The sequence below is a fragment of the Pocillopora verrucosa genome, chromosome 1, assembly GCF_036669915.1.
Source record: "Pocillopora verrucosa isolate sample1 chromosome 1, ASM3666991v2, whole genome shotgun sequence".
NCBI lineage: Eukaryota > Metazoa > Cnidaria > Anthozoa > Scleractinia > Pocilloporidae > Pocillopora > Pocillopora verrucosa.
This window is the reverse complement of record NC_089312.1, coordinates 34,671,386-34,697,869: the sequence shown is the minus strand read 5'-3', so window position 1 is coordinate 34,697,869 and position 26,484 is coordinate 34,671,386. Positions and strand designations below refer to the sequence as shown.

General features: G+C 37.9%; 1 protein-coding gene across 1 annotated transcript; it reads left to right on the top strand.

Annotated features, from left to right (window-relative positions):
* Positions 1–35: 35 nt before the first annotated feature.
* LOC131784754 (chitin synthase chs-2) lies at positions 36–18,658 on the top strand. The gene is made up of 17 exons (XM_066173989.1): positions 36–483; positions 3,876–4,093; positions 4,175–4,256; positions 4,785–5,559; positions 6,024–6,107; positions 6,233–6,576; positions 6,668–6,940; positions 7,199–7,337; positions 8,052–8,307; positions 8,773–9,281; positions 10,673–10,806; positions 11,125–11,257; positions 11,825–11,904; positions 12,480–12,548; positions 12,925–13,020; positions 13,760–13,967; positions 15,959–18,658. Exons 1-17 carry the CDS (start codon positions 55–57, stop codon positions 16,441–16,443), a joined length of 4,314 nt encoding a protein of 1,437 aa, XP_066030086.1. The 5' UTR covers positions 36–54; the 3' UTR covers positions 16,444–18,658.
* Positions 18,659–26,484: the final 7,826 nt, after the last annotated feature.

Sequence of the window (26,484 nt, the reverse complement as noted above, 5' to 3'; positions counted from 1 at the left end):
AGCCAAGCAACGAAGAAAAGAGCGAGATAGACGTTCTTCCTCGTTTTTTTTTAAATGTTTGAAACCATCGACAGTGGCAACATGTCAAGTATGACCCCGGATGAGCAGGAGAAATTTAAATTCACGGCAAAGAAACGACCGAGGCGACCGGTGTCAAAAAAGAGCAGCGAATCCAAATATGGTGTATTCAGATGCGCCATAAAATGGCTAGTGGCAGTTATAGTATTTTCGGCCGTCTTGGCGTGTCTTGTTACCAGCAAGATTTGTTTGTTGGTTCTCGGGCAGCATTTGAAAAGGTCCAGTGAATCTACAGCGAATTCCACCTTGGCAGTGGAATATTCTTCCGAAATAAACAAACAGGCACTGTTTTTGATGCTCGTTCTGGCTTTGATGATCCCAGAAGCTGCCTGTTTAATACACGCAAGTTGGACAAGTCTGGGGAAAAAGCATCGATCATGGCCGTCAAAGAAGGCATCTATGCTGGTAAGTTTTTACTTCTTTTCTAGACGTTAGAAAGTATATATTTGAGGGTTACATATGCCTACTTGCCTTAGTGCAAATATGCAATTACACAAAAGCCTTCAACGTTTGATGAAAATTTGAATTTATATTTATGTTGGCATGATCCTCTAGACTCTTAAGAAAGATGTTGAAGCTATAAAACAAAGGAAGCATAATTCAATGTCCTGAAGTAGGCTCGCTCTTTTAATTGTTGTGAATGCATAGAACCGCAATTATTTCGCTATGCCAAATTATGAGAGTTGCCAATAATAGGCAACCATGGTCGTTATCAAGGCTAGCATAATGACTCACTAGGTTCCCAAAACACTCTCCAGGAGAAAATATTGGAATTTCGAGGAAAAAATTGCATAGCAACAAGTACTATGAAACAAGTGATGTTTTCTTATTCAAAGTGCTACCTTAAACAGTGACATATATTTAACGTTTTTACCGAACTGCGACATCATCAGACCAAGAGTCTTTTAATCCTAGTTGTTTGTATGTTTTGTTTGTTTGTTTTGCTGCTGTGGTTGTGTTGCTGCTGTTATTGTTGTTGCTTCCTGGCGCAGTTTTTTCTCTTAGGAACTACAGGAATATAAGATCACCAGTGGTTGAAAACTTTCTTCTTATTAGAGAAAGGAGAATGGCTGCGCACTCACTCATTTCCCTCCAAGTCATTTTAATTATTTACTTTTATCAGATTTGCTGATTTTTACTTCTGATTTACATTCTTCATACGACCCTATGTTTTGAGCGCTACTGCCACTGGAAAGTGCTCACTCTGAGAATTTGGATCTGTTTTAGTTAAGGCGAACTCCTCGCAAATATTGCTAGAAGTCAGGTAGTACTTGTGAGTATTCAAAATTGCAGACGCTCTTTTCCAATTGATGTAAAAATGCTCAACTACTTCGGAAGGCCAAATTATCGATGTTACTCATGATAGGCAACTGAAATCGTTTTCAACCAGATGGGAAGTATGAATAAGTAGTCAGCACTAATAATTACATACAAAATTCTCACACCATCTGATAATTACGGCTTTATAGGCGAGACTAAACACAGTAAAAGACGATAGTTGTTTTATTGCGGTTAAAAAAAAAAGCGGTGTTAAAGTGATATTTTCGAAATCATAATCAAAGCGATATGGAGGTTTATAATTTTCTAAGAAATATGAAGGAATGGGTCATTTTCTTTCTCTGTTCGAATGACCAGGCTCGATACTTACCGTACGTTCATTTTGTGAAAACGCACATGAATTTTTTTACTTTGCTAATGATACTAACAGTATGAAAGGCGCGTGACACGCATGAATCTATTAATGGCCTTGCTCACTGCATAGTCTCTGTTGCTCGGTGGTAGAGGCCCAAGGGCAAATTCCAATGGTTCAAGTTTCGTTTTCTCTTAAGAAACTCGTGACCAAGCGAAGAATGTGTTTCTGTATTCCACGAAAACCTCGAAGTTAGCCATCAGTTTCCTATTCTAGGAATACATATATTTTTGCTTTCTCCAGGAAGGCCGTGCTTGATCAAACGTAACCCATTATATTTCCAATCAGACGATATTGATTTCGTGAGGAGTTGACGAGGTCATTACACTTCTATCTCGTAGAAATATGGCTTTTGTGTAGGGTGTTCATCGGAAATAAGTAAGTCAGAGGGTTTCTTTGATTAAACGATGATTTATAACTATTATTGCCAGTTTTATTACCATTGCTTTTACTTTCTCCACCATTTTGCCCAGGACTACTTGGCATGATTCTGTGTCAGCCTCTTGATCGTGATAAACTCTCTACAAACCACATATAAAGCCGGGTCAAATGGACGAACAAAAAGTATATTGTCCGTGGGGCAAACTTTAGACATGCGATGTTTGCGCGGCCAAACTTCTAGAGTTTTTCAGTCAATATAAACCCCTAAATTATTATAGAACAAAATCGTAGAGTCTCTTCAAAACCTTAAAATGAAGAAATGACTTAAATTCAAATAGTTGCCCTATACTTGACTAAACATGAAACAAGGAAGTAAGTTCTAATTAAAGCTATTATTATCCTTGCCAACATTAGGAAAGGCAATTTTCTATAAGAAAATATTGAAAATAGAGTGTATCATTGGCGATCTTATTAACTTCATTTCGTCTCAGCATCGTCCAAAAGCAACCGATGCATATAGAATCGATCCTCTTATTCTACGCACTCTTTCGGCAGCATTTTAAATATTCGAAGGGTAAGGTTTGATATTCAAGGGCAAAAGTAGGTATTATAAATTGGCTTCTCTACTTTGACAAACAACGGGAAAAGTGCGAGAGAGACCCTTCTCATTGCCGAAAACCATCGGCTACCGCGAAGGATAAGCAGAACTAAGAATACGTAGCAGTCAAACGATCAAAACTGTCTGAGTCAATTATGAGCAGCAACTAGAAAGCAGTGGATTGATTTACGTGTTAAAGTGAATATTTGTTGTCACTGTCTTTGCGGCAGTGCGATGACGTTTTTTTACAACAAAGTTTGTTGACTGGTGCTTGAGTAATGAAACGACTGTCAATTCAACCCAAACTACCTGATGTTTGTCCCTAATAAATCACACAGGCCTTGTTTGTGATCCTCCTTCTGGAATTACGGGACTTATTGATTCCGGAGTAGCTAAATATTAGTATTCAATTACATCGTAATGGCAAACTGGGATTGTCTTCGACCGAAAATTGTCAATTTTCGGGGAAATATTTTGTAGGGAAGCATGGAACTGCAATGGTAACTAAATATGTAGGTAGTTATGCTGACTCAACTATTGGATTGATACATATGAAACAAGAAATCTGTAGGTGCTGTTGAGCCCATGTTGTGGTGGAGATGCAAGGATTACTGTTTTTTTATTCTTTTTTTATCTTTAGACAAATGGTTTGCCCAAATTGCTTGAATTTAAGGAATTTAATTTCACAATTAAATCAAAACACACGACTTTATCATGGAACATGACCTAAATATCGTGTACATTACAATGCACGTCCACGATGGGTTTCTATTGGTAAGAACTTTAAAGGTCAACCTATTCCCTTTTTAAAGTTTGTACGTGGCCTCCTGTAAGAGGATAATTCCCCTCTTTAAACTAGAAAAATCGTATCAATAAAGCGGTCTACCATTACCTCGTATGCGGTCTTATCTTAGCAGGCGCAATGAACTATCTTTCCGTAATAATGTTCAGACCTGACAGCGCTATTAGACCCATGATTACTAAGTTTGATTTCTGAAAGTAATGTTTTGTCGTTAAATCAAAGTTATTGTTTATCAGAGTGATACCTTATTTTTTTCTTCTTTGGCATTCACCAATGCCCTCATTTTGACCATCTTCAAATAATAAGTAATTTTCCTAACACTGCAGACTTTGGTTGGTGGATTCTTTGAAGCTTCCTCGCTTTGTTATATCACAGTGGTTATGGTGACAACGCTGCCAGTGAGCCCTGACTTTCTCGTGGTGCTTATGTGCAGTATAGCCGGGTTGCCGTTAATGTTGCAGAAAGTCTACAGAAAAAAATGCCAAAGTGGCCAACGTGAGCAACGTGAGCAACGTGAGCAACGTGAGCAACGTGAGCAACGTGAGCAACGTGAGCAACGTGAGCAACGTGAGCAACGTGAGCAACGTGAGCAACGTGAGCAACGTGAGCAACGTGAGCAACGTGACCAACTGAGCGTGTGGGATATCATGATATCACTAGTGTCTACCCTTTTTTTTTTTGCTGGCAATATCATGCTGTCTTTAAAGGTAACTTCTAAAGGCTTTGCGTTTCTATCTTACTAGGTCGAATTTCCTAATTAATTAAGGGTAGTTGTCTTGCTTTTAGTCTGCTATAAATCTTTAATGAAGAGCTCATGGGCGATCTAACTTAGAAAATGAATCATGAAATAATAACTATGCGTTTCCCTTTTCCTTACAAGGATCAGGTTTCCTGACTCGAAATAACTTTTTATAAAGTGCGGCCGATTCTGATGCATTTTAGTCTGTGATAGATCTTCATCGAAGTGGTGAGGAGCAATTGAACATAGAAAATAAGTCATTTCTAGTGCCGCCACACAAAGGACTCAGTACTTTTTTTGAACATGCGACACAAGAAAGGAGTCTTTTACCATGAACTAAATGCTTTTGTCAGCTATAAGGCTGCATCTGGTTTTGCGTCTGAAAAGTATGACAGTCCTATGAAAATCTCATAACGATTTTTTTTCAAGAAAAATTTTAAAGTGAAGCTTTTTCATAATCATCAAACAAGAATTTTCTTCTATGTTATTTCTAAAGGTGGCTGACCTGAAAGGAATAATTTTGGCTGAACTTTCCCTTTTCCTGCTGTCAATTGTTTGGTCACCTACGTTTAGAAAACTCCAAATTCAAAATAAACATGAGGAGGAGAAAAGAGAGACGAAAAGGGAGAAAAGCACCGAGATGGCGGAGGAATGCGTTGATACGTTACAAAAACCCGGAAATAGTTCGAAGGAGGCATTCGTGGCAAAGCCTTTCTGTGAAGAAATGCTCAGTAGAATCAGTAACAGCAGTGAAGGATCCTTGCAGAGTGAAACCGGACCTCCTTGGTTGACCAGAACAGCCCAAGCGAAAACGGCCGTTATTTCTTCCCTTTGTAAACTATTCTTCATACCTGTAATGGCAGTTGCATTTTCAAGTGTTTATGGCATTGTGAAATTTAATACCTTTGACGGATTTAAGGCCATAACAATGTCAAATCCGTCATGTTTGTACTTCATATTCCACATTTTGGCCAGCTTCTTCGGCTACCATTTTGGATGGATCGCGTGTTCTCTTCGCATGCAAAGGGTTGGACTGGCTCTTCCCTTGACACTAGCAACACCAATCGCTGTCATCGTAACCCAGTTTATAGGGTTTTGCGAAACAGAAACAATTCCCTCACCATGTGCATCAGGAGACGTACACTATGTTCTTGGTGCGGGACTCCTTCTGTGGTTAGCACAATGTTTGGGAACCACGTACAACCTGTTTAAAAGTCCAGGAAAGATTTTGGGAAAAGTGTACGACTCATTTTGGATTCCTTGTTATAATGGTAAGTTTTTTACAATCATTTCTTATCAAAACTGAACTACTTTCAACTATTTAACTCATTGTTTTTTGTAAACCCTTAGGCTTATTTAAGGCTCACACGAATTTCAATAGAAAAAGTTACTGAAAACGAAAATTGACCAGAAAAGTTCTTTTTGGTGTTAAGGAGATACTGGTCTCGTTTTAAACTTAGCTGAAGCGTAGACCAGTACGTGCAACTTGAATCACACTTGTACTACCATCTTTTTGCAAGGTGAATCAAATGGCTCTTTTTTAACTGAGTGGGATGCTCAGTGTAAGAAATTTATTCGGATCAATATCAGTATCTAGGCAACTGCCCACCTACCCCTCCCCTAACCCAACAACAGTCTATTGATAACAAGTTAGCGTTAATGTTGGGTTAGGGGAGGGGTAGGTGGGCAGTTGCCCAGATACTGATATTGATCCATTTATTCTTTACATTTTCAGGTGTGTGCCTTGAACAGTACTTGTTGACAAACAAACGAAACCTCTCATTTGACGAGGAATGCTCTTCACAGGAAAATGCATCAGGTAAAAAACAATGACTTCTTTTATATTTCTAAAGATGTTTGGTCTAATTTTTTTTTGCTTCATGAAATTGTCAAAATGCTAAACATAACAACGCTAAGATGACCAGAATACGAATTTTTCATCAGCTTATAACCAAAAAGACAGAGGATTACATGTGTTCATCTGCACTACAATGTATCACGAGAAAAGGAAAGAAATGAAACAACTTCTGGAGTCAGTTTACGATGTCCTCAAAAATAACAAATCAGGGCATCATTTTGAGGCACACGTGTTTTTTGATGGGTGCCTTAGGGCAGAAGAGCTTAACAGCCATGTACTTCAGCTGGCTTCGTTGGTGAAAGATACTCTAAAAGTGAAAGAACTCAGCGACTGTATTAAGGTTGAGACCCACTTTGGTATGCAGCTTAAGTGGAAACTTGAATTAGAACGAGAGACATCCTTCACAATACACTTAAAAGATAATGCAAAGGTAACATTCAAATTTAAGAATTTTGATTTGGTTCTTTTCACGAACGCATTCAGGAGAGAGCTCAATTTTTTTGTTGTTGGCTCAATCACAGGTGAAAAATAAGAAGAGATGGAGCCAAGTAATGTACATGTCCTACGTTCTGGATTTTAAAATCGTCACAAAAGCATTAGAAGACGACCAATGCTTCATTCTCGCAACAGACGGCGACGTTAAATTTACTCACGAGTCTGTTGAAGCCTTAATTGATCAAATGTGTGAGGACTCTAGAACTGGCGCAGTATGTGCTCGGACCTATCCCCTTGGAGAAGGACCTGTCTATTGGTATCAGATATTTGACTATGCTATTGGCCACTGGTTCCAAAAGGTTTGTGTATTCATGTTAGCCACATTGAAAGTACAATGATTACGTTTGAGTCTCAAATTTAGCTCGGCCTAAAAGCGTATCTCTGAATGTTTTCCCGCCTTGTTAATCCGAGACGTAGCTCAAAACAACCCGTTTTGAGCTACGTCATGACCCTTTCTCTTATTCTTAAAGTTTTCAACAGAACAATTAAAAAGGAGCAGAAAGGAAAGATAAAAGACAAGAAATCATCCATTAATTAATACGCTCTTTTGATTTTAGGTGACCAATCATATGCTTGGCTCAGTCTTGTGTTGTCCTGGATGTTTCAGCTTGTACAGGTGCAGGGCTGTGAGGGATGTTTTACCAAATTATGCCACCTGTGCAGACTCCGCTTATGAATGCCTTACCAAAGATATGGGTGAGTTAATTTAAACCACGAGAAAAAGGGCTTATCACCAACCTGTAACGTTTCCTCCCATCCTCCATCTTCCTAAGCTTTTTCTTCCTCTGAAGAATGTCTAAAGATTCAATACTTTTCTGGCTCATTAGAATAAATTGAAAGAGATTCTCTTTAAATACTTACGTTATAAAATTAATCTGCAACCAATGCTTTTCCCTATAAAAAAGATGTATGTAATATTTATTTCTTACCTTTTTTTAAACAATTCCAAATCGTTGCAGATTTCTCAGAATTATTTGTAAATAGCTACCATTTTATTACTATTTAGCTTTTTAGAGGGCCGCGGGGTTGTCAGTTGTTTAATTACTAACTGGCTTATTTATGTACGTAGTAACTTGGTATTTTGCCTCTTTCCTTATTGGCTTGTTTTCATACATTCAGTCGAGGCGATAAAATAACACGGATTCTTCCGTTTCCTTCCATTCCAATAGACAGGGTGAGTCTCGAAAAAAAAACATCAATCGGTATTTAGAGCGATAGATTGTCCAGGTTTTTTTAAGGACCCTTTGGGAAAAATGATTAATTAATGCTGTTTCTAAAGAGCACAAGCAAACTGCGATTGAATTTTTCTCGGGAAGGACCTGTGTTTCGTAAGCTTATCCGATATTACCTTTGAAGCTGTCCTTATCCACCGTGATTTGTCTGATTTAAGTTGTAATAATTTTTTTCAAGGGGAGGACCGCTGGATGTGCACATTGATGATACAAAACGGCTGGCGATTGACATATTGTGCTGCTGCAGAGAACAGCACTTTTTGCCCGGAGAGTTTTCAGGAGTTTTATAAACAACGAAGACGATGGGCGCCATCAACACTAGCCAACCTCTTTCAACTTATTAGGGAATGGAAGCAGACATGGAGTAACAACGAGCATATTTCTCTTTTATTCTTTGTATATCAAGCGTTCCTTTTCTTCTCCACAATCATCGGGTAAGTTATGTCCATTTTTAATATTGGTGTAATCAACTATAAATTCAAGATTTTGATTATTTTTTATCGAAGCATTATTCATCAATCAGTTTCTGTGTAATTGAGATTTTTTTTTTTGTTTCTTCGCCATTGCCATGGGCCTGCCGTCATAAAATCTATAAAAATTAATCGTATTCCTTCACAGATTGAGCTCGGTAGCAATTTACTGCGATACGAAAAGCGGAAAAGAAATTTCAATCCGCCTTTTAAAGTTATGAAAAAACGAAGAACAGAAGTCAGGAAATGGTATTTAGGGTGCGTTTTTCACATAATGGAAAAAAGTTGAACTTGCTTTCACTTTTCTATCAGTATTTGAAAAAATAATTTGCATTCAGGTGCACGATTTCATGTATTCTTACGTTACCTTTTTTTCTTGACGACAATCTAGTGAAGCCCATGAAATAACACAATTCCCTTTTGTTTCAGAGGTTCCACAGTCATTTTGGTCATAGTGGGTGGAATAGTACTTGCAGGTGTTCCAATCAGCCAGATAACGACATCCGTGCTCCTTATCCTTGTTGTTGTTGGTTACGTCCTGGTATGCCTCTACGCTACCCCAAAGTGGCAGCTTAGAGTGTCAAAGATACTGACCTGTTTTTTCTCAGTAATCATGTGCACTGTGGTGGTCGGATTGGCTGTCCAAGTTTCCAACGATTTAAAGGAAAGGAAAGTTGAGCCATCTGTGGCAACGACGATGCAGACAGAAACGACATCGTCAACAACAACAACAACAAAACCTTTAGAACACCATCTTCCGGTGGGGGTGAGCAGCCTGTACTTAGGTGGACTGACTGGAATCTTTGTAGTCTCTGCTCTCTTGCATCCAAGAGAAGTTATCTGCTTGCTTCCTGGAATTGGTTACTTCTTCTGCCTTCCATCCGGCTATCTTCTGCTGACAGTTTACGCTATCTGCAATCTAACTGACAGTTCTTGGGGTATGTTGTCTTTTTCTTTCGATCATTACCTCAATTGTTGATAAGCGTAATTTTTTCAGTAGACTTTCGTGCACGCAAAAGCGGGAATTTTCCCTTGTGACCCTGTGAAGTTCATACATGTTTCAGGCTTTTAACGAATTAACAAAATGTCCTATGAAGGCTGTTTTCTGAAACAGTCTGGATCGAATCCCTAGGCCCAAACGTACTTATCTACAATTAAGCTTTATAGACTCGTGGTTGCTGTGCACTACATTGCAAGGGCTTGGGAGAGGCCAGGCTTAACAATGGAAACAAGATAAGATGTAAGAGAGGTGCCCTTAAACGAACCGTTTCCTCTGAGTACGCAATCTCGACGCTTTCCCTTTAGTGAGAAATGATTGATACATTGGTAAAAAGCCAAAAAAAAGGTTCCCACATCTACTTGACGCCAATTTGCTGCGCTTCATTGTGAGAATTTTGTTAGTTTTAAGCTATAGCAATTTCCAAATAAGCTATTTGAAAGCAGGCTTTTAACGAATTAAACAAAGTCCGTGATAAAGGCTGTTTGCTAAAACAGTCAGGACCAACCAGCGGTGCGTTGAATGGTGCATTAGAGAGGTGCTCTTGAATGGTGCATTAGCCGTTGACTTCGTCACGTTTCCCGCTTCTGTTGTATTTTTGTTCACACGTCTTTTGTTGCTGGGTGATTCTAAGAGTCGCCTCGGTTCCCATCGGGCAATTGCGTTCTTCTTGTATGGAATTGTTATCCACCCAGAGAATAGTTTGCAAGTAGACAACGTCTGGGCTCAGTAAGTTTCCTAAGCACAAACGTATCTACAATTAAGCTTTATACACTCGTGGTTGTTGTGCACTACATTGCAAGGGCTAGAAAGGCCAGGGCTAGCAACAGAAGCAAAAGAAGATTTAAGAGAGGTGCTCTTGAAAGAAGCTTTTTTCACAGAGTACAGAATCTCCCTTAGAGTGGGCTCCTCAGCTCCTCAGCTCTCCAACCATGGGTCTAAACAACTTCAACGTACATCATGGAAATTATGTCAAGTCAAGAAAAAACCTGATCAGATAATCTTGCAATTAGCGGTAGCCACCTCGGATCAACTGTATAAGACTTCATTGTTTCTAAAGAATGGTAAAATGATCGAGTCATTGGTAAAACGCTAAGAAAAAGTTTCCAAAGCTACTTGATACAAATTTGCTGTGCTTTATTATGACAATTTTGTTAGTTTTAAACTTTAGCAATTTCTAGATAAGCTCGAGCATTCGGTACCCCTACCACCTCATCGAACCTCCACAAATCTAAATTAGCTCAGAAGTAGAGATCTATTTGGGATGATAATCTATTCATTCGTTTTTCATCTCGACCAAGTTTTTTTGAAATTTTAGTTTCTTTTTGTTAGGAACCAGAGAGGAATCCTCTACTTTCTCGGTAAAGAAAAGCAGCCAAAATTCATTATGGGAGTATTACTTATGTTGTCATTGGACCAGATCAGATGGGGGTGGAGATGAGAGGAAGAAACTCTCAGATTCCGAGGTAAGCCGTGCGAACTAACTTTACAATGACATAAACACAAAAGAAACATAAGGGAGGACTTCGATCGATTATAGGCAATTGCGACTTTTTATGTGGATAATTGAAAGAACACTTTACTCATGCTATCAGGCTTCTTCGTTCTATTTGTTATTTGGCTTATTTAACATAACATGACAGATTTTGTAAAGCAAATAAAGGACACTTGAAATACAAAGAAACTCGCAAAACTTCCATGCGTGTTATGTTTTAAACCATCGAATAAGCTATATATCTTCATCGTATAAATAATACAAGTTGATGATTCGGGATGAATTTTAGGTAGCAGGACCGTCAGGTCTTAACACGAACGTAGGGTCAGCAGAGCAAGAAAGGATGGAGGGGAATGCAACAATCACGCCTGTGGAAGAAATACGCAGCAGTCAGGCCAAAGGAAAAACACCACGTATGAAAGGTGAACTGGACGCAACCCATTCAACAAATAACACAAGAAATTCTTTTCGTCTTTTGAATAAAGAGAATGAACAAAACTTCTGTCGTCAAGATTAAAAAATGTTTCCTGAAAGAAAATTGATGCAAGGTTAGACAATCACAGCCTTAATTCTTTGTGATAACCAAAATTTTGGTTTGAAAAATCAGTGCTGAAGTATTCTGTATTGAGGCTGATGGCAAAAATAATCGGCAAACTGAAAGGCCAAGTAATTGCGGGATAGTATGAATTATGATTACTCTTTCTTGACCAAAAGTCTATCTATTGTGTGAATGATATCACGTACAACCTTGATCGTTTTGTTAAAGTTGAACATTTTCATGGTGACCTGTGGCCTTTAGAAGATGAAAAAAAAGGAACGATTTAAAGTTCCAGGAAAGATACGGGTAAACAATAGGGGTGGCGGTTTTGATCAATATTATGGGAAGTTTTGTCCAAAGTCAACCTTCACTCATAATTAAAATTATATCACTATTTCCTACACCATCAACTTGAATAATTATCCAAAATATTTTATTTGAACTTTTGAAGCGATGTACCCTCCAAAGTCGAATGACGAACGCATACTCGGGAAGCAGTTGAAAGATTCTCTGAGTGAAATAAAACTTGAGGTACAAAATCTTAAATGAGCTTAAATAATATTTAAATCAATAAGAATTTGTCATACAATACACATTACTTCATGTACAATTAACCCTCACACAAATCATTCAGATATATAAAAATATTTTAAAACGTGAACTGAAATGGACCCTAAAATTCGCAAGGATGACACTTATGATGATGAATGCAACTCACAACTGATTGAACACGGGGGGTAAATTCCACAATCGGAGCTTTGCGAGAATTGCAAAACTTACAGCTTAAATGATTTTGAAAGATTGAAATAATTTTTCCAATTCGTTACCTCTATTTTGAGAGTTAGTTCTTATGAGTCAATTTCCCTCAAACTTTTTATAGCGTAGGGGTAGAAAGGTCGTAGTTTTTCTCGTTGTTTCAAAATTTTTCATTAGGAAAATCGCTCTTGCCGATCTATCAAAACACTTTGTAGACCGTCTTTGGACAAATACCGTGATTGGCTTGTTATCGACCTGTTGTCGTCTCTTGCAAGTATTTTTAATTTAATTTGTTCAGTTGATTGTGATTTTGATTTTGGTAGTTAATTGATGCGCTTTTCTCTTCTTAGAAATATTGCAAACGTTTTCTTGACAATGGATATGAATTTCCTGACGATTTGGTTGGAATAAAGGAGAAAGTAAGTTTGACGTTGGCATGGTTAAGCGGAAGAGGCAACTATGATGTAAGACAATACACACACTCTCGCGCATGAATCAATTGCTTACTGGGGAGAGGTTTTGAGAAACTATATAATCATGCAGACTAGCATAAAAAGGGTTGAATTTTCTCTCTTTTCAAAAGATAATCTAAATTATATTAATACATATACTAAAACAGTGGATATCGTATATAGGAGGGCTTTCACTGGCTACTCAAACTCCGAATATCCTCTTCTTTTCACCGCCGAACAACGCGTGGCATTAGCGCCCGAAAAATTGTAATCGCTGCAGGAGTTAAAATCATGTATTAGTGCAAATCAAAGAAATTCGTTCATTTCTTTTTTGATCTGCTAGGATCTTGAGCAAATCGAAATCAACGAGGGGGATCGTTCAGAGCTCCTGGAACATATCAAGAGGATTCCAACGCCTAAAACAAAGCACAAAATGCCAGTAAGTTTTCTAAACGAATCATAATTAGGGAGATGAATAAAGGCGGTAAGTTTCTAAAGAAATTGCGGTGCTGCGTCGGTGAGAGAGCATAGCAGGTAATTTAGTGTTAACAACTGAGTTGAAAACGTAAATTGGCCAACGTTAAGAGTAAAAAAACTGACGTTTCGAGCGTTAGCCCTTCGTCAATCGCTCTGACGAAGGGCTAACGCTCGAAACGTCAGCTTTTTTACTCTTTACTGTGGCCAATTTACGTTTTCAACTCAGTTGTTAACATTAAATTATATAGTTGGGGAGGCCAAAATGGCTTGAGAGAATCGTAGTCGACGTTTTGGCGCCTTCGAAGACAGTTTAAAAACGGTTGGATTATCTTTGAAACCCATAAGGCGATCATTTTCGCAAGTTAACCCAATGACGTCTTTAGAGTGCAAAAGCGAGCTGTGGTGAAAAGCTGAGAGTTCACAACCATGTCATTATACTATGGACTGTTTATTAGGAAAGACTCTCTTATTGTTATGTGAAACCCCATCCAAAGATTTCATAAACGCTATCATACAACCTAATTAATAGCGTTTTAAAAACCATTTTCCTCTAAGTTCCAGAATTCACGTATAACTGAAAATCTGCTTTTGCAATCTTGTTCCAACTGCCAATGAAAGAAGAAACAAAATCTATAAATATCCTAACTTGGGCGAAAGCCTATGGTGAATGCTGATGTTCCTTGATTAACTTTTGTTATCAGGAAAACATTAAAGGCTGGTTGAAAAAGCACCGTCTCGAACAGTATCATTCCGAATTCTCAGAGGTATTTAAGCATCCATGGCAACTTCTAAAGTTGAAAAACGAGCCCGAAAAGGATTTCAAGGAGTCCGCAAGGAAAAAATTTGGAATTGAAAAACCAGGCCATTTTAAGAGGCTGCTTAAGGCTGTTTACAGTTTACAGGTGAAAGGTAAGCAAAGCTTAAATCATTGCAACGTAGTACTCTAATATTCTGCATGATGCAGTTGTTTTCCAGGAACTTTTCATTATCTCTGTTTGATTTAGCGGTGGCATTAGAGTTCAACTTGTGATGACTCATATGAAAATATATTCGTGCTTCATGGGCATTGTACTTAGAAGCTGATTAAATAATTAGTTTAACAACCTACGGACACCCATTTGGAAAATATATTGTCATTTCAGAGATTTCCATGTCTGAAATGCTAGCAAACCGACCAGCAGAAGTCAATCTAAGATTGCATTCCTTTGAAATGATCTGGTTCAGGTTCATTGATCCGAGAACACTCGGATCGTGGTGCACAGAGAAACGGTGTTCGGCTGCGTAGTGTCAGTAAACATTTAAATAATCAGCGCAAAATTTTAGCGTGCGTGAGAGCGGAATGCAATCGAGCGCAGAATTTGAGAACGGAAAGATGATGGTCGCTAAGAGTAGCGCAGTTGTTTTCCGCAGGAAAATAGGAAAATTTATCGATGATTCAACGACAGTTAAAGCGAGCCTTTCGAAGATGACGAAGTTCTATTTCTTACGCTGGTGAACAGCATGCAAAGTAAAAGTCATATGCGTAAGAAAAGAATTGAGAACGACCTAAATGCAAGGCAGAAAAGCAATACATCGTATCAACAGACAAACAAATCGCACATTTCTGAGTTCTCATGGTTCAGAGATGTGGTGCCTAAGTTAAGGCTCGAGAACGAGCCCAATTAAGAAGTCATTCTCGTCGGTGTAAAGAATAAACAGCCAGGGTTGTGAAAACGAGCAAAGATTTCTCAAAATTCAATGTGGGAGAGCACAGGCAGCCCAAGCTCACGTCTCGAGAAACAGCCAAGATTAATTCATGAGAGTGTCACGCTTGGTATGGCTCGATGTTAAGTTATGAGAGGAACCGTTGAAAATTTTAACGCGTTATAAGGAATAGTATAGGGAACGAAATATGGTCGACTTACAACGATAAATATTTCGAAATATGAACATTTTACACGTAAAATCAATAAAAATTGTTCACATCCTGTGTCCCCGTTGTAGTTTCTGGCAATTTCTGCCGTTTTAAGCTTGCTTTACCATCATTGTTATTCCTGTTATTGCTGTTTGCGCAAGAACTTCGTCTTCGCACTCACTCGTTAGTTCTAAGAACTAATCGAGTGGGTGTCCCAAAGCAAATAATTCAAACAAAAGGAATGCATTGTTAATAACAATCTAAATAAAAAGTGTTACTTTTCATGCTAACTACTAAGAATTAAAATATATTTATACAAACTATTTTAGAATTAATAACACTATTATAACCGTCATTCATAGAACTCTTTATATTTTGACGAAATCTGGAAGGAAGTGATTTGTTTAACATTACTTGGTAATAAATTCTAGAGTGTGGTACACATACAGCCTTGTCTCAGCTGTGTTGATGTCATCATTTGTTGTTTTTTTTATTGTTATCATTATTTATTCTTGCTGATTCGTAGCGAGGGCTAACTGTAGAAATCGTAATTTGCGTGCTGAATTCGAAGTCTGCAATATGCGAGAAATCTTCGCTTATTTTCATTACCACGGCTGTTCAATTTAGATAGTGACGAGAGCAACTTCGCACTCAGCCTCATTCTCGCGCCTAAATTTCGACACCAGATCTTAGAATAGTGAGAACTTGGAAACGGCTGTTACACCCGGTTTTGAATATCTCATATGGCAAGGTTTTGGTGATTGCGTGTGTACAAGCCGCTTCTTCACCTTTCCTAGATAATTTCAGTCAGTACTGGTAGAAACAGGGCTAGGACGTTTGTGGCAACAACTGTACCATCTGAATGTATTTCAATCCCATTTTTTTTTTAAATCTAGGAAGCTGCCCCCCGTTACGTTATGGTTTAATCAATATTTTGCTTACTACGTTCGTTCTCGTCCAAGTAGACTGATTTGTAATAACCCTTTTTTTTTTTTTTCATTTTTAGGACATGCACAGATGACAGTCCTCTCCACGGAGCATACACTGAATAGTGTTCTGCCTGTCCAGTCTGATAACGAGGACTATCCTGAAGACGAAATAACCTTCTGGAAAGAATTACTTGAACAAGGATTCCTTTCTCCGATTGACGAAGCTTTAGCGTCCACGTCTTCTGCGGAAGAAGACCTTCGGAAGCTTAGAACAACAACTCTGTGGGTATTTGGTGTCTGCAACATGATATGGATGGTACTTATACTGACGCTGGTACAAAAGGCAGACCTAAAGATTTTAGGGCTCGATGTCATCGCACTTAGCTTCCTGATCATCTATGGGGGGATATTTGTTGCTCAATTTTTAGCTCTTTTGTGCCATCGTGTGAAAACAATTATGCATATTTTGGCACGCACGCCATGGACTGTACAAAAAAAGAATGGAAAAAGCGTTTTACAAAGTAGAAAACATAGGAGATTGCATCCTCTTTCCTATGCTTAAGTTCTTGTATTGTTGATTAATTAGTCAACTCGTCCAATTATTATTATTATTATTATTATTATTATTTTTGTTATTATTATTATTATTTTTTTTCATTCTCTTAGTTAGTTAGTTGCTAGTTGAGAAACATAAATTTCCTTTATTTGGTTTAATTCTAGATTGTAAAGGAAAATGTTAGAAAGTTTGTAACTTACTTTCAAACTCAAAAATGCACGGAACCTTGGATTTGATTCTAACAGGTGATTTCTGTATCGACCAATCACGATACAGATCAGGAAACGCCAACACAAATCAAAACCACTACTTTAGTATTTACCACTGTTGATTGCGGTTTAGATGTGTAACGCCTTATTGGCCATTTCCTCGTAACACAGCATCATTCAGAGATAATTTTTGAGTTCAAAGACTTACTGTAAGTCACTGAGTTTTTTCTTGATATATAATCACTGCAAAAAGTTAACACGAGCATGTTCTTTTTGTTAGTAGTGTTGATATTAGTGTAAACACCCGCAATGTAGTAAGTGTGATTCGTTTTCCTAGTAGCCTTTTTTTTGCTATTTTATCTGTCAGTTTATTGATTATCTGAACAATAGCGAAGAAAATTATTTTGTGCCAGAATTTCGTGATTAAAAAATAGTTCTAGAGAGTTTAATGACCAATAATTGTCCAAAATCCTGACTTTTAAAAGAATTTGTTGTTATTCAATCAGCCGTAAACAGTCGTTGTTTGGTCATTACTGTAATTAGAGTCAAACTGTAATCTTCACCTATCTTGGTTTTTTCTTTAGTTTTTTTTCAATATCTGCGTTGTTTTGAATGTGATCAATCTTGTGAAAAGCGCAATTCTTTCGTAGTCAATCGTTTTTACTCAGTTGCAATGTATTAGCATTAATTATCTAATCCTTTAGCGTTGTAGTTTACAGGCTCAAATAGGACTGCATTGTAAAGCTTTTGCTGAAAACACCAGGGACACAGTAAGGCAACATCTAACGGCACATTGGTTACATGACTGTATCAAACGATACGTTGAAGCTAAGTCTTTGTGGAACTTATTTTCTCAAAGATATTCAGCAGCCCTAATAGATTCTGATCTTCACGCAGACGGCTAGTGCCGATTCCTCCAGTAAGGGTCTTTCCAAATGAAGAGATTGTTGAGTTTTTCCTCTGTCCTTTCATTTATGTGAGAAGGCAAAAACCTGTTTTCACAAAGACCATCTAATCCTTAAACACCTGTACAAAGATGTTATTTTTCTTCTTCCAGCAGAATGACTGTCAATCGTATAGTCCAATTGTTCGGATGAGATTAGTCCTGACAATTTGTTTTCATTCATTCAGACTTTGCTGGTGCCAATTGGTTCACGCTTTTTCTATTCGAGGCATGAAAATCTCGTGAATTTTTATTTCCATCGCCAGAACTTGTATTAAAGAATGTCGAAAAGTTGAATTATATATATAGTTTAAAGTGATGATCTAGTCAGTGGTATTTTATAACTGATTGTTCTCCGGAAATTCACTTCCAGTGATTTATATGTCTTTCCTTCACTGGTACAGCGCGAATCAGCATTCTCAGCTCCAGAATCAATTCGTTTCCACCCAGAGTCCCTAATGTTGTTGAAAATTAAACAAATCTTAAATTAAAAGAGGTGCGAATTTTTGAGAGGAGTGTAACTGCTTCCGTTGAAGTCCCCGTGATTAGTTATTTTTAGACAGAAAATTATAGGTAGTGTTTAAGTTCAAGATAAGACCCCGTGTGATCAAGATCGTTTTTGAATAGAAGACAAGTTAGGCTGTAATCATCGATAAAGTGATCAATACCCGTGAAAGTGGGTAAGCAATAACTTGTTTTTTGATTATGTTATCTAGCTCGTAGTCGTTACTCAAAGCGAAATTTATCGCTCGTTTTTACCTTTCTTTTGATTCCTTTAATTGCCACGTGCTCGTTTCCAAAATCGAGATTATTCTTCAGCTTTTATCACAATACTTAGGAGATTTCTTTACGTAATAATTTTAGTTGACCGCTTCGATATAATAACGCCCTAAGGAATAGGAAAAGGAATAAAGAAAGAAAAGATCCTATTTGGTTTGGTGTTTATCGCATGCGCATGTATCAACCCGGGAATCGAATTTGCAACTTTAACTTGAAAAGAAACATTTACAAGGAGGATAAGCAAATAATTTATCTTAATCACCGCAAGCACACTGTGGGCTAAGGCAGATTACGGAAAAGAGCGTACATTTTTAAAGTAATTCAGGAACACAGCTCAGCTAATCGTCCGGCGGTAAGAATCTGGTTAAAATAAAACAGAGAAAGCCGTTGTACGTAAATAGTTAATAATGCAAACTGCTTCTGTTCGTTTGAGGGTCTATGTTTTGTGCCTTTTTTTTTTTACTTAATAAACTCTATTACGTCCCTTCATCACCTTTTGAATGATCATTACACATCATCTTAATAATGGCTTCATGAAAGCGCCGATGGGTTGGTACCAGCTAGTCTTAGATATTTGCTGCAAGCAAAAATTTATCTTCCTGTTTCTAAAAAGGATCGGATATTCTTTACTTTCCAGAAAAGGAAGCGTCTTTGTTTTGTCTGTTAATGTGCCAAGTCCTGGATCAGTCTGGCGACGTTTCCGAATAGCAACATGATCAATCTACGATTACAGGTATATTCCACTAAATGTACTTGTTGCCAGTTTAAAACGTAGGGTTGAATTCTCACAAGTTAACATCCTCTATCCTTCTTTCTTATTCCATAAGTAACTCTTTGATTTTCATTGCAACGCGTAAAACATAAAAGATCATTCTCCTTCAACGGTAGTTCCAATTTTATCGACAGACTTGTCACACTATATCGAACTGACAGAAATGATGCTGGGACTTTCTGCTCTCATTCTTTGAAGGGTCCAATAAAAATTGAAATGTTCAAATTCTCGGCGTCGGACTCAAGATTCGATACATTGAGGAATTGCGGATCCAGGACTTTGAACATTAACAGACAAAATAGATTACATAGAGTATATGCAGTTTGGTTTCAGATTTATGATTTTGCTTTTTTCAACAAGTGCACGTCTTTCAACTAAGACATAGGCGTACTAATAACAATAAATATAATAATGTTATTTATCCAGGGAGCTCACATCACCAAAGGTGTTATTCAGTGAGGCCCTGCCAAAAAAAAAAAGAAAAATGTTAAATTTGAAAGGTTAAAAATAGTTAAAAATACAATATTAAAATGTTCAATAAAATTACATTATAAAATGAGTTAAAAAATTGCGGTCTTCAAGGCTTGCTTAAAAATTAAAAGTGATCTCATGTCACGTATTGACTTGTCAAGACTGTTCCATTCTCCCAGTCCTTGATATTGAAGGCGCTGTATTCCATAATTGCGCCTAACTCGCGGTAAGTAAAAATTGGATTTGCCACGAGTATTATAAGAATGGATGTCACTGATTAGCTTTGTATCAAACTTAAAATCTATAATGTCATTTACATAATTATAAACGAAGACACAGCAGTGAAATAATCTAAGTTTAAAAAGTGTTGGCAAACAAAGTTCTTTTAATGCCTCTGTAGTAGAGTAAAAACTAGGTAAACTGAGAATAATCTTGGCAGCCTTGTTTTGCAGAAGCTGTAATTCATTCATAAGAGTAGCATTGCCCTTATCACCCCAGATAGTATCGCCATAATCAAACAGCGGGCGTACTAGGCTGTTGTACAGAGTAATCCGCGTTTCAAGTGGCAGTAAATAACTTATTCGTTTCAGCAAGCCAAGTCTTTGATTGATTTTAGTTGATATGGCTTCAACATGGTCACCCCAAGTCATCGTCTTGTTTATGGTTACGCCGAGGTATTTAAAAGTATCAGTGCATTCGAGCCATCAGTAACTACATTGACGTCATTACAGGTGCTAAGCTTCTTTGGACTACCAATTAAAATGAATTTAGATTTAGAAACATTCAAAGTCAGACGATTTGTACTAAACCACGAAGAAAGCTTAGATAGGTCCCTGTTGATAAAAATTTCGATCTCCGTAACGCACGAGCTGCTGAAGTAGATCATGGTGTCATCAGCGTAGAGTGCAACCTCACAATGTTCCAGGCACTCGGGAAGATCGTTAATATAGACCAAGAACAACAAAGGGCCGAGGATGCTCCCTTGAGGAACGCCAACTTGAATTGGTCTTAGTGTAGATTGCACATCACCAACAGCAGTCAGCTGAAAGCGATTGCTGAGATAAGATCTAAACCATCCAGTTACGTTATCGGAAGCACCAATTTGCTTGAGCTTTGTTAATAGGAGGCTGTGGTCGACAGTATCAAAAGCTTTCGAAAGATCAAGGAATACTGCACCTGTCAACATTCCATTATCAAGTTTTCCCACAACTCTGTCTGTGAAATGAGCCAAAGCAACTTCGGTTGATAGTTTAGGGCGAAAGCCAAACTGTTTTTTTGTAAGTAAGTTTGACTCAATCAAATAGCCATAAAGTTGTTGATGCACAGCTCTCTCAAGAATCTTAATAACTGTCGGAAGTACTGTAATGGGCCCGTAGTTATTACAGTCAGATTTGTCACCAGACTTGAAGAGTGCTGTTACTTTGCCTTGTTTCCAAATGGCTGGAAAAACACTAGAGTCAAGGGAGCGATTTAATAATCTTGTTAATACAGGTGCGATACTCTCGGCAGAATCTTTGAGAAGTCTTGAACTGATCTTGTCCAAGCCAATCGCTTTATTTGTTTTCAAGCTCTTAAGTTGTTTGAAAACAAATGACTCTCTCACAGGTGGGAAGGAGAAATCATTTGATTGAGCATTCTGTTTTGAAGCTGATGGAAGAATTTTGCCGAGAGCACTGCAAACAGTTTGAAATTTGGAAGATAATTTACTTCCAACGGTGACAAAGTGATCGTTTAATAGACAAGCAATCAACTTTCGATTAGTTACTTGGCATCCATTAGACTGAATGAAAGATGGTGGAGAGACGTTTTTATGACTCGTTATTTCATTTAATATTCTCCACAATTCGCCTGGATTTCCGCTGTTTTTCTCGATGAGATCTTTGTAATAAGAGGCTTTGCATTCCTTAACTCGCTTTTTAACCACTTGCTTGAGTTTTCTATACCTTGTCCAGTGGTACTTCGAGTTAGATTTGACAGCTTTGGTGTGATGGTAGTCGCGGTCATGCATAAGTTGGCTTAATTCGGATGTCATCCACGGTGCTGGTATGCCTTTAATTCTAGTCTTTTTAATGGGGGCGTGCGAATTGGCAACCTTAGAAAATAAAGTATTCCACAGGTTGACACCTGAATCGACATCCATATCATCAATAATACTCCAGTTTAGTTCGTTGATGTCCTTGATGAAAGCAGACTTGTTGTATTTCTTATGTGCGATGCTCAACAATACGTGGATGTGCCTTGGGAACTCCAGATTTGAATATTCCGTAAATCAGTGAATGGTCGCTAATTGCGAGAGGGACTACACCATTGCCAACAACGCGATGACTATTATTCGCGAAAAATAGATCAATTACTAATGATGAATGCTTGGTAATTCTCGTATTTTCCTGAATGAGTTGATGCCATGAATGGGAATTTGCAAACCGCAGTAACATTCTGCGATTCGAGTTTGTTGGGCCTTGTAGATCGATGTTAAAATCCCCCAATAAAGCAAAATCTGCGCCTTCTGGTACTTTAGCAATAATATCCTCCAAGTGATTGACTAAGATTTCCGTGGCAAAGTCAGGTGGTTTGTAGATGCAGCAGACAAACTGTTTTTTGCACTTGTGGCGATTTATTTCAATAAGCAAAGATTCGCAATTTGTGCTATTGTCAGTTATTTCCATTCGCGTCTTGAAAGGAATTCCATCCCGTATGAACATTGCCAATCCCCCACCGCGAGAGTTTCGGTCTTTCCTTACAACTGAATACCCAGGGATGGTTATTTCAGCGTCAGTTACTTTAGGACTCAGCCAAGTTTCGGAAACTGTGAAGACATCCAAAGTATTGTCTTTGAGGAGAAGGCGAATGGCGATTCATAATGTCTCGTTTTTATTCAACCTTTACCAAACGTTCGTTGTCATTTTCTCTATGATCAGGTAAGTTAAAAGCATTTTTATATTCACTTGAGGTTTTTAGACATTGGTACGAGTAACTGAAAAGATAGTTCTTTATTCGAGTTATATGAAGCATCAATTTAATTTTTTTGGGAACATCTTATATTCTTAGCATCTTTATTAAAACAAAACAAACGTGCATTTATAATGACGTGTGAAAAAAAAGAAAGCTACACTTGCCCAATATAGCTTTCAAAAGATGCGTTTTTGCATTTCCTAATGATGCAAAGAGTACAAATATCCCAGAACTGTTTGCTGAGGAATGAGAATGTCATTGCTAATTACAGAACTGTTTGCTGAGGAATGAGAATGTCATTGCTAATTACAGCGGGCAGAATGTAGGCCTAGAAATTTGACAAAACTGTAATGTAACTTGGATAGCTTTTGTCTTGCAGATCCTCCACATTAATTTTGGTCATAGCAGGTGGACTGACACTATCAGGTGTTCCAATATAGGAGATCTGCGCAGTCGTATTCCTACGCCTGGTTTTATTTGTTTATATATTATTATGTCTCTACAAGCCGAAATGGCAGCTGAAAGTATCCAAGATGCTGACCTTTCTTTTCTCAGCAATTACGTGCATCATAGTAATCGGCGTGGCCTCTCAAGTTTCAATGGTTTGCAGGCGAGAAAAGTCGATCCAACTGTTGGAACGATAGTGCATACGAACACAACATCTTTTATGGCACCAAAACTTTTGCAACACAATTTACTGGCTGCTGTGAGTTCCCTGTACTTAACTGAATTGACAGGGATCTTCACTATTGCCCCTTTTTATTGCATCCAGGAGAAATCCTTTGCTCTGTCTGTGGAATTTGGTATATCTTGTGCCCTGCCATCTGGCTTTCTGTTGCTGACGATATACTCTATTTGCAATTTAACCGACACCTCTTAGGGTATGTTTATTATAATTTTTTCGTATCACTACTATCGTTGAACTCTTTTTAAAATTATTGTTTTTTCCTGCACTTTGCTATTACCCATCTGTATCCTTCAAGCAGGTAATTTAGTGTTAAAAACTAGGTTGAAAACGTAAATTAGCCACCGTAAAGGGTAAAAAAGCTGACGTTTCGAGCGTTAGCCCTTAGTCTATCGCTCTGACGAAGGGCTAACGCTCGAAACGTCAGCTTTTTTACCCTTTACGGTGGCTAATTTACGTTTTCAACCCAGTTGTTAACACTAAATTACCTGCTATACTCTCCCACCGACGCAGCACCACAGTTTCTTTAGAAACTTACCCTTTTGTATCCTTCAAGGACGCACTGAGTGTTTGGGAATTTCTAAATCAAAATTGCGGAAAATTAGAGAATTGCATTAGCCGGCGTGCACAATTATCCATGCAGATGATTATTCTAGAAGCAAGTAAGAACTTAAAACCGCGAACCCTGGTTCTGTGTAGAGTTTTTCTATTCTCCTATGTCTTCTTAGTATGTTCATTTTTCTTTTTTCAACAGGAACAAGAAAGGGAGATTATTCTGCATGTACATGTTTGTGTCTGCAAAGATCACATCGGATCAGACCAGATCAAGATGAAAAATAGAGAAGGGTACAGGATGACAAACCTTTGGTTTCTAGTATGACAGGTGAAACTTCAAACTCCACGGTAAGCCTTGTTAACTAAATACGTCGGAAATTTTATCCACATCGTATCAGTATAAGAGGCGGTTGACGTCCATTACCAGTCAAAGCGGTTCACTGATGAAGTGTGGTCTGAGAAAATAATTTATTTCGTCACCATGAAGACGTTTCAAACTCGCATTAACCTGATCTCTCGTTGCTGGTCCTTTTATCAAGAACTTGACACGGCGGCAGCCCTTGAAATGCAAGAGGATGGAGGGGCTTTTACGATAGGGCCTATATAAGTTAAGAAATATTTCAAGAAGAGTAAATTTTTGACATTTCATTTGGAGTAATAACAGGGGAGGAAACCTTTTGTTTCGATAAATTTCTTCTAAGCCAAGAAATAAGTTTAGGGAAAGGGTTCGGATCCTCTGCCAGCTGGATCTGCTATTGACTATTGTGCTTACCCAAAGCCATTTTCTTTCTGACACTCGTGGATGATAGCAATTTCAATTGTTGCTAGATGCAAAGTTTCCGATAACTTTTTAATACTTTTGGAATTCTTTCTAAGATTAGACCGCATTAACGATTTTGTTTAAATTGTAGGGCCCCGGTCCGTCAGGTCTAAACAGAAAAACAGAGTCACCGAAAGGAAGAACAACAAGTAAGGCGAGGGAAATAACTGATACATCTGCCTCGTATAGTAAAACAAGACAAAATGCTTTCAGTTCGAAAATATAATTTTTCCCTGTTGTTTCTCGGCATGAAAAAGGTGCTGCTGCACTAAGAAAGTTTCTAAAACACCAGCGTGACATTAAGAAAAAAATAAAAAAATTTAGCCCCCTGAAGAAAGCCTGATGAAAAAGATATTGACATTTTGAGTAAATGCTCCAGTTATTGTTAGAATGCTCACCCATCAGTTAATCGCAAGAAAATTGCTGACGACACACGTATTTCCTTATTTCTTAGCTTTCGATACAATCCACCTCTCACTGCCTGAAAGGAACAATTTCACGAGCCAGTGAAGGATTATTTACAAGAAAGAGAGCTGGGGTTAATAAAGCTTGAATAACATTATGTTACCAGAACCTATCATCCTGTTACGAAATGGATGGGCGGAAATTATCTGTACAACGCTGGACTCTATGTCTTTCCTATAAGGTATTCTCTAATATTATAAATGCCGCTAACGACTTCTTACAGCAATTCACTTCATTAACTTCTTTAATTTCATCTTTGATCACTCTCTCTTCCCCCCTCCCCGGCCCTGGCTCTAACTAACTAAAGTTAGTAATTTGCGATCGGCAAGTGCGATTGGGCATGCGGGCCAACTGACCTTGGAAGATTAAACATTCCTTACAAGAAGTTATCTTTAAAAATTTTTATGAGATCTCATGATAAAACAACGTACTGAAAGCTTCCATGCAAACGATGAATCATTGACTTCGAAAGCCTAAACGAAAACTACAGAGTTGGTCTAAGGCAAGGTCAGAAGAAAAACGAACCACGTCCACCGACGTAGATAAGACGAGAAGGCACCATCAGGAAACACATCCTATAATAACCATAACCCAGATAACTTCGAAGTCTTACCTCAAATCTTAACTAAGCGCTTGGTATCAACAGAGAAAAAATTATCTCTTATCCTATGAAAATCAACCAAGCCCCTCCTGTACATCAGGTAAGAGGCAGAAAAAGAAAGCATAACTCATGGTGGCCTCAGAAAAAGCAGCGTGGCCATTTCTTGAGCGCATCGAACTTGCAAACAGGAGGTTCATGTAAGGTTCAGGTTCATGTAAGAATTTAACCAAAGGCTGGAGTTGTTTTTTGGTAATCTGAAATTCAACTTCTCGATCACAATTGTGAATAGCTAACTTATTGGCTGCACATTTCGTTAGAAAATAATATAGACTAATTACAGATTAAGCTGGCTTAAAAGGTAATTTGTTTTTTTTTTTTATTTTGATCGTGGTGTTTGATTGATATTTTTTTCTTTTCTCAGAAATATGCAGCAAGTTTCGTTGAAAATGGATATGAACATAAGATGGATTTGGCTGAATTAAAAGAGGAAGTACGTTTGACCTTATGATAATTATGAGAAGCCTCAAAAGTGTTCGGATTACACAGATTAGCCCGACGATTGTGGGATATAGATTCTATATTATTACTTTTTTCTTATTACTACAAAGTTATGAACAGTCCTTTGTCTACTACTTACGTGACAACGCTCTGCGATTGGTTCATATCGATTGTCATCTTCTTGTCTGTTAAAGTAGTTAATTCTTACTGTGAAGGATCCTGAGATCACATTTTATAAATTTCCAGCTGATATATCTGTTTTTCGAGGAAGGTATCCTGTATTCATATCATACCCC

Excerpts from the sequence above, each read along its gene's own strand:
- LOC131784754 (XM_066173989.1), top strand. The coding sequence starts at position 55 with ATGTTTGAAACCATCGACAGTGGCAACATGTCAAGTATGACCCCGGAT. Across the intron at positions 4,257-4,784 it reads ATATCATGCTGTCTTTAAAG|GTGGCTGACCTGAAAGGAAT; the intron begins GTAACTTCTAAA and ends TTATTTCTAAAG. Across the intron at positions 5,560-6,023 it reads TTGGATTCCTTGTTATAATG|GTGTGTGCCTTGAACAGTAC; the intron begins GTAAGTTTTTTA and ends TTACATTTTCAG.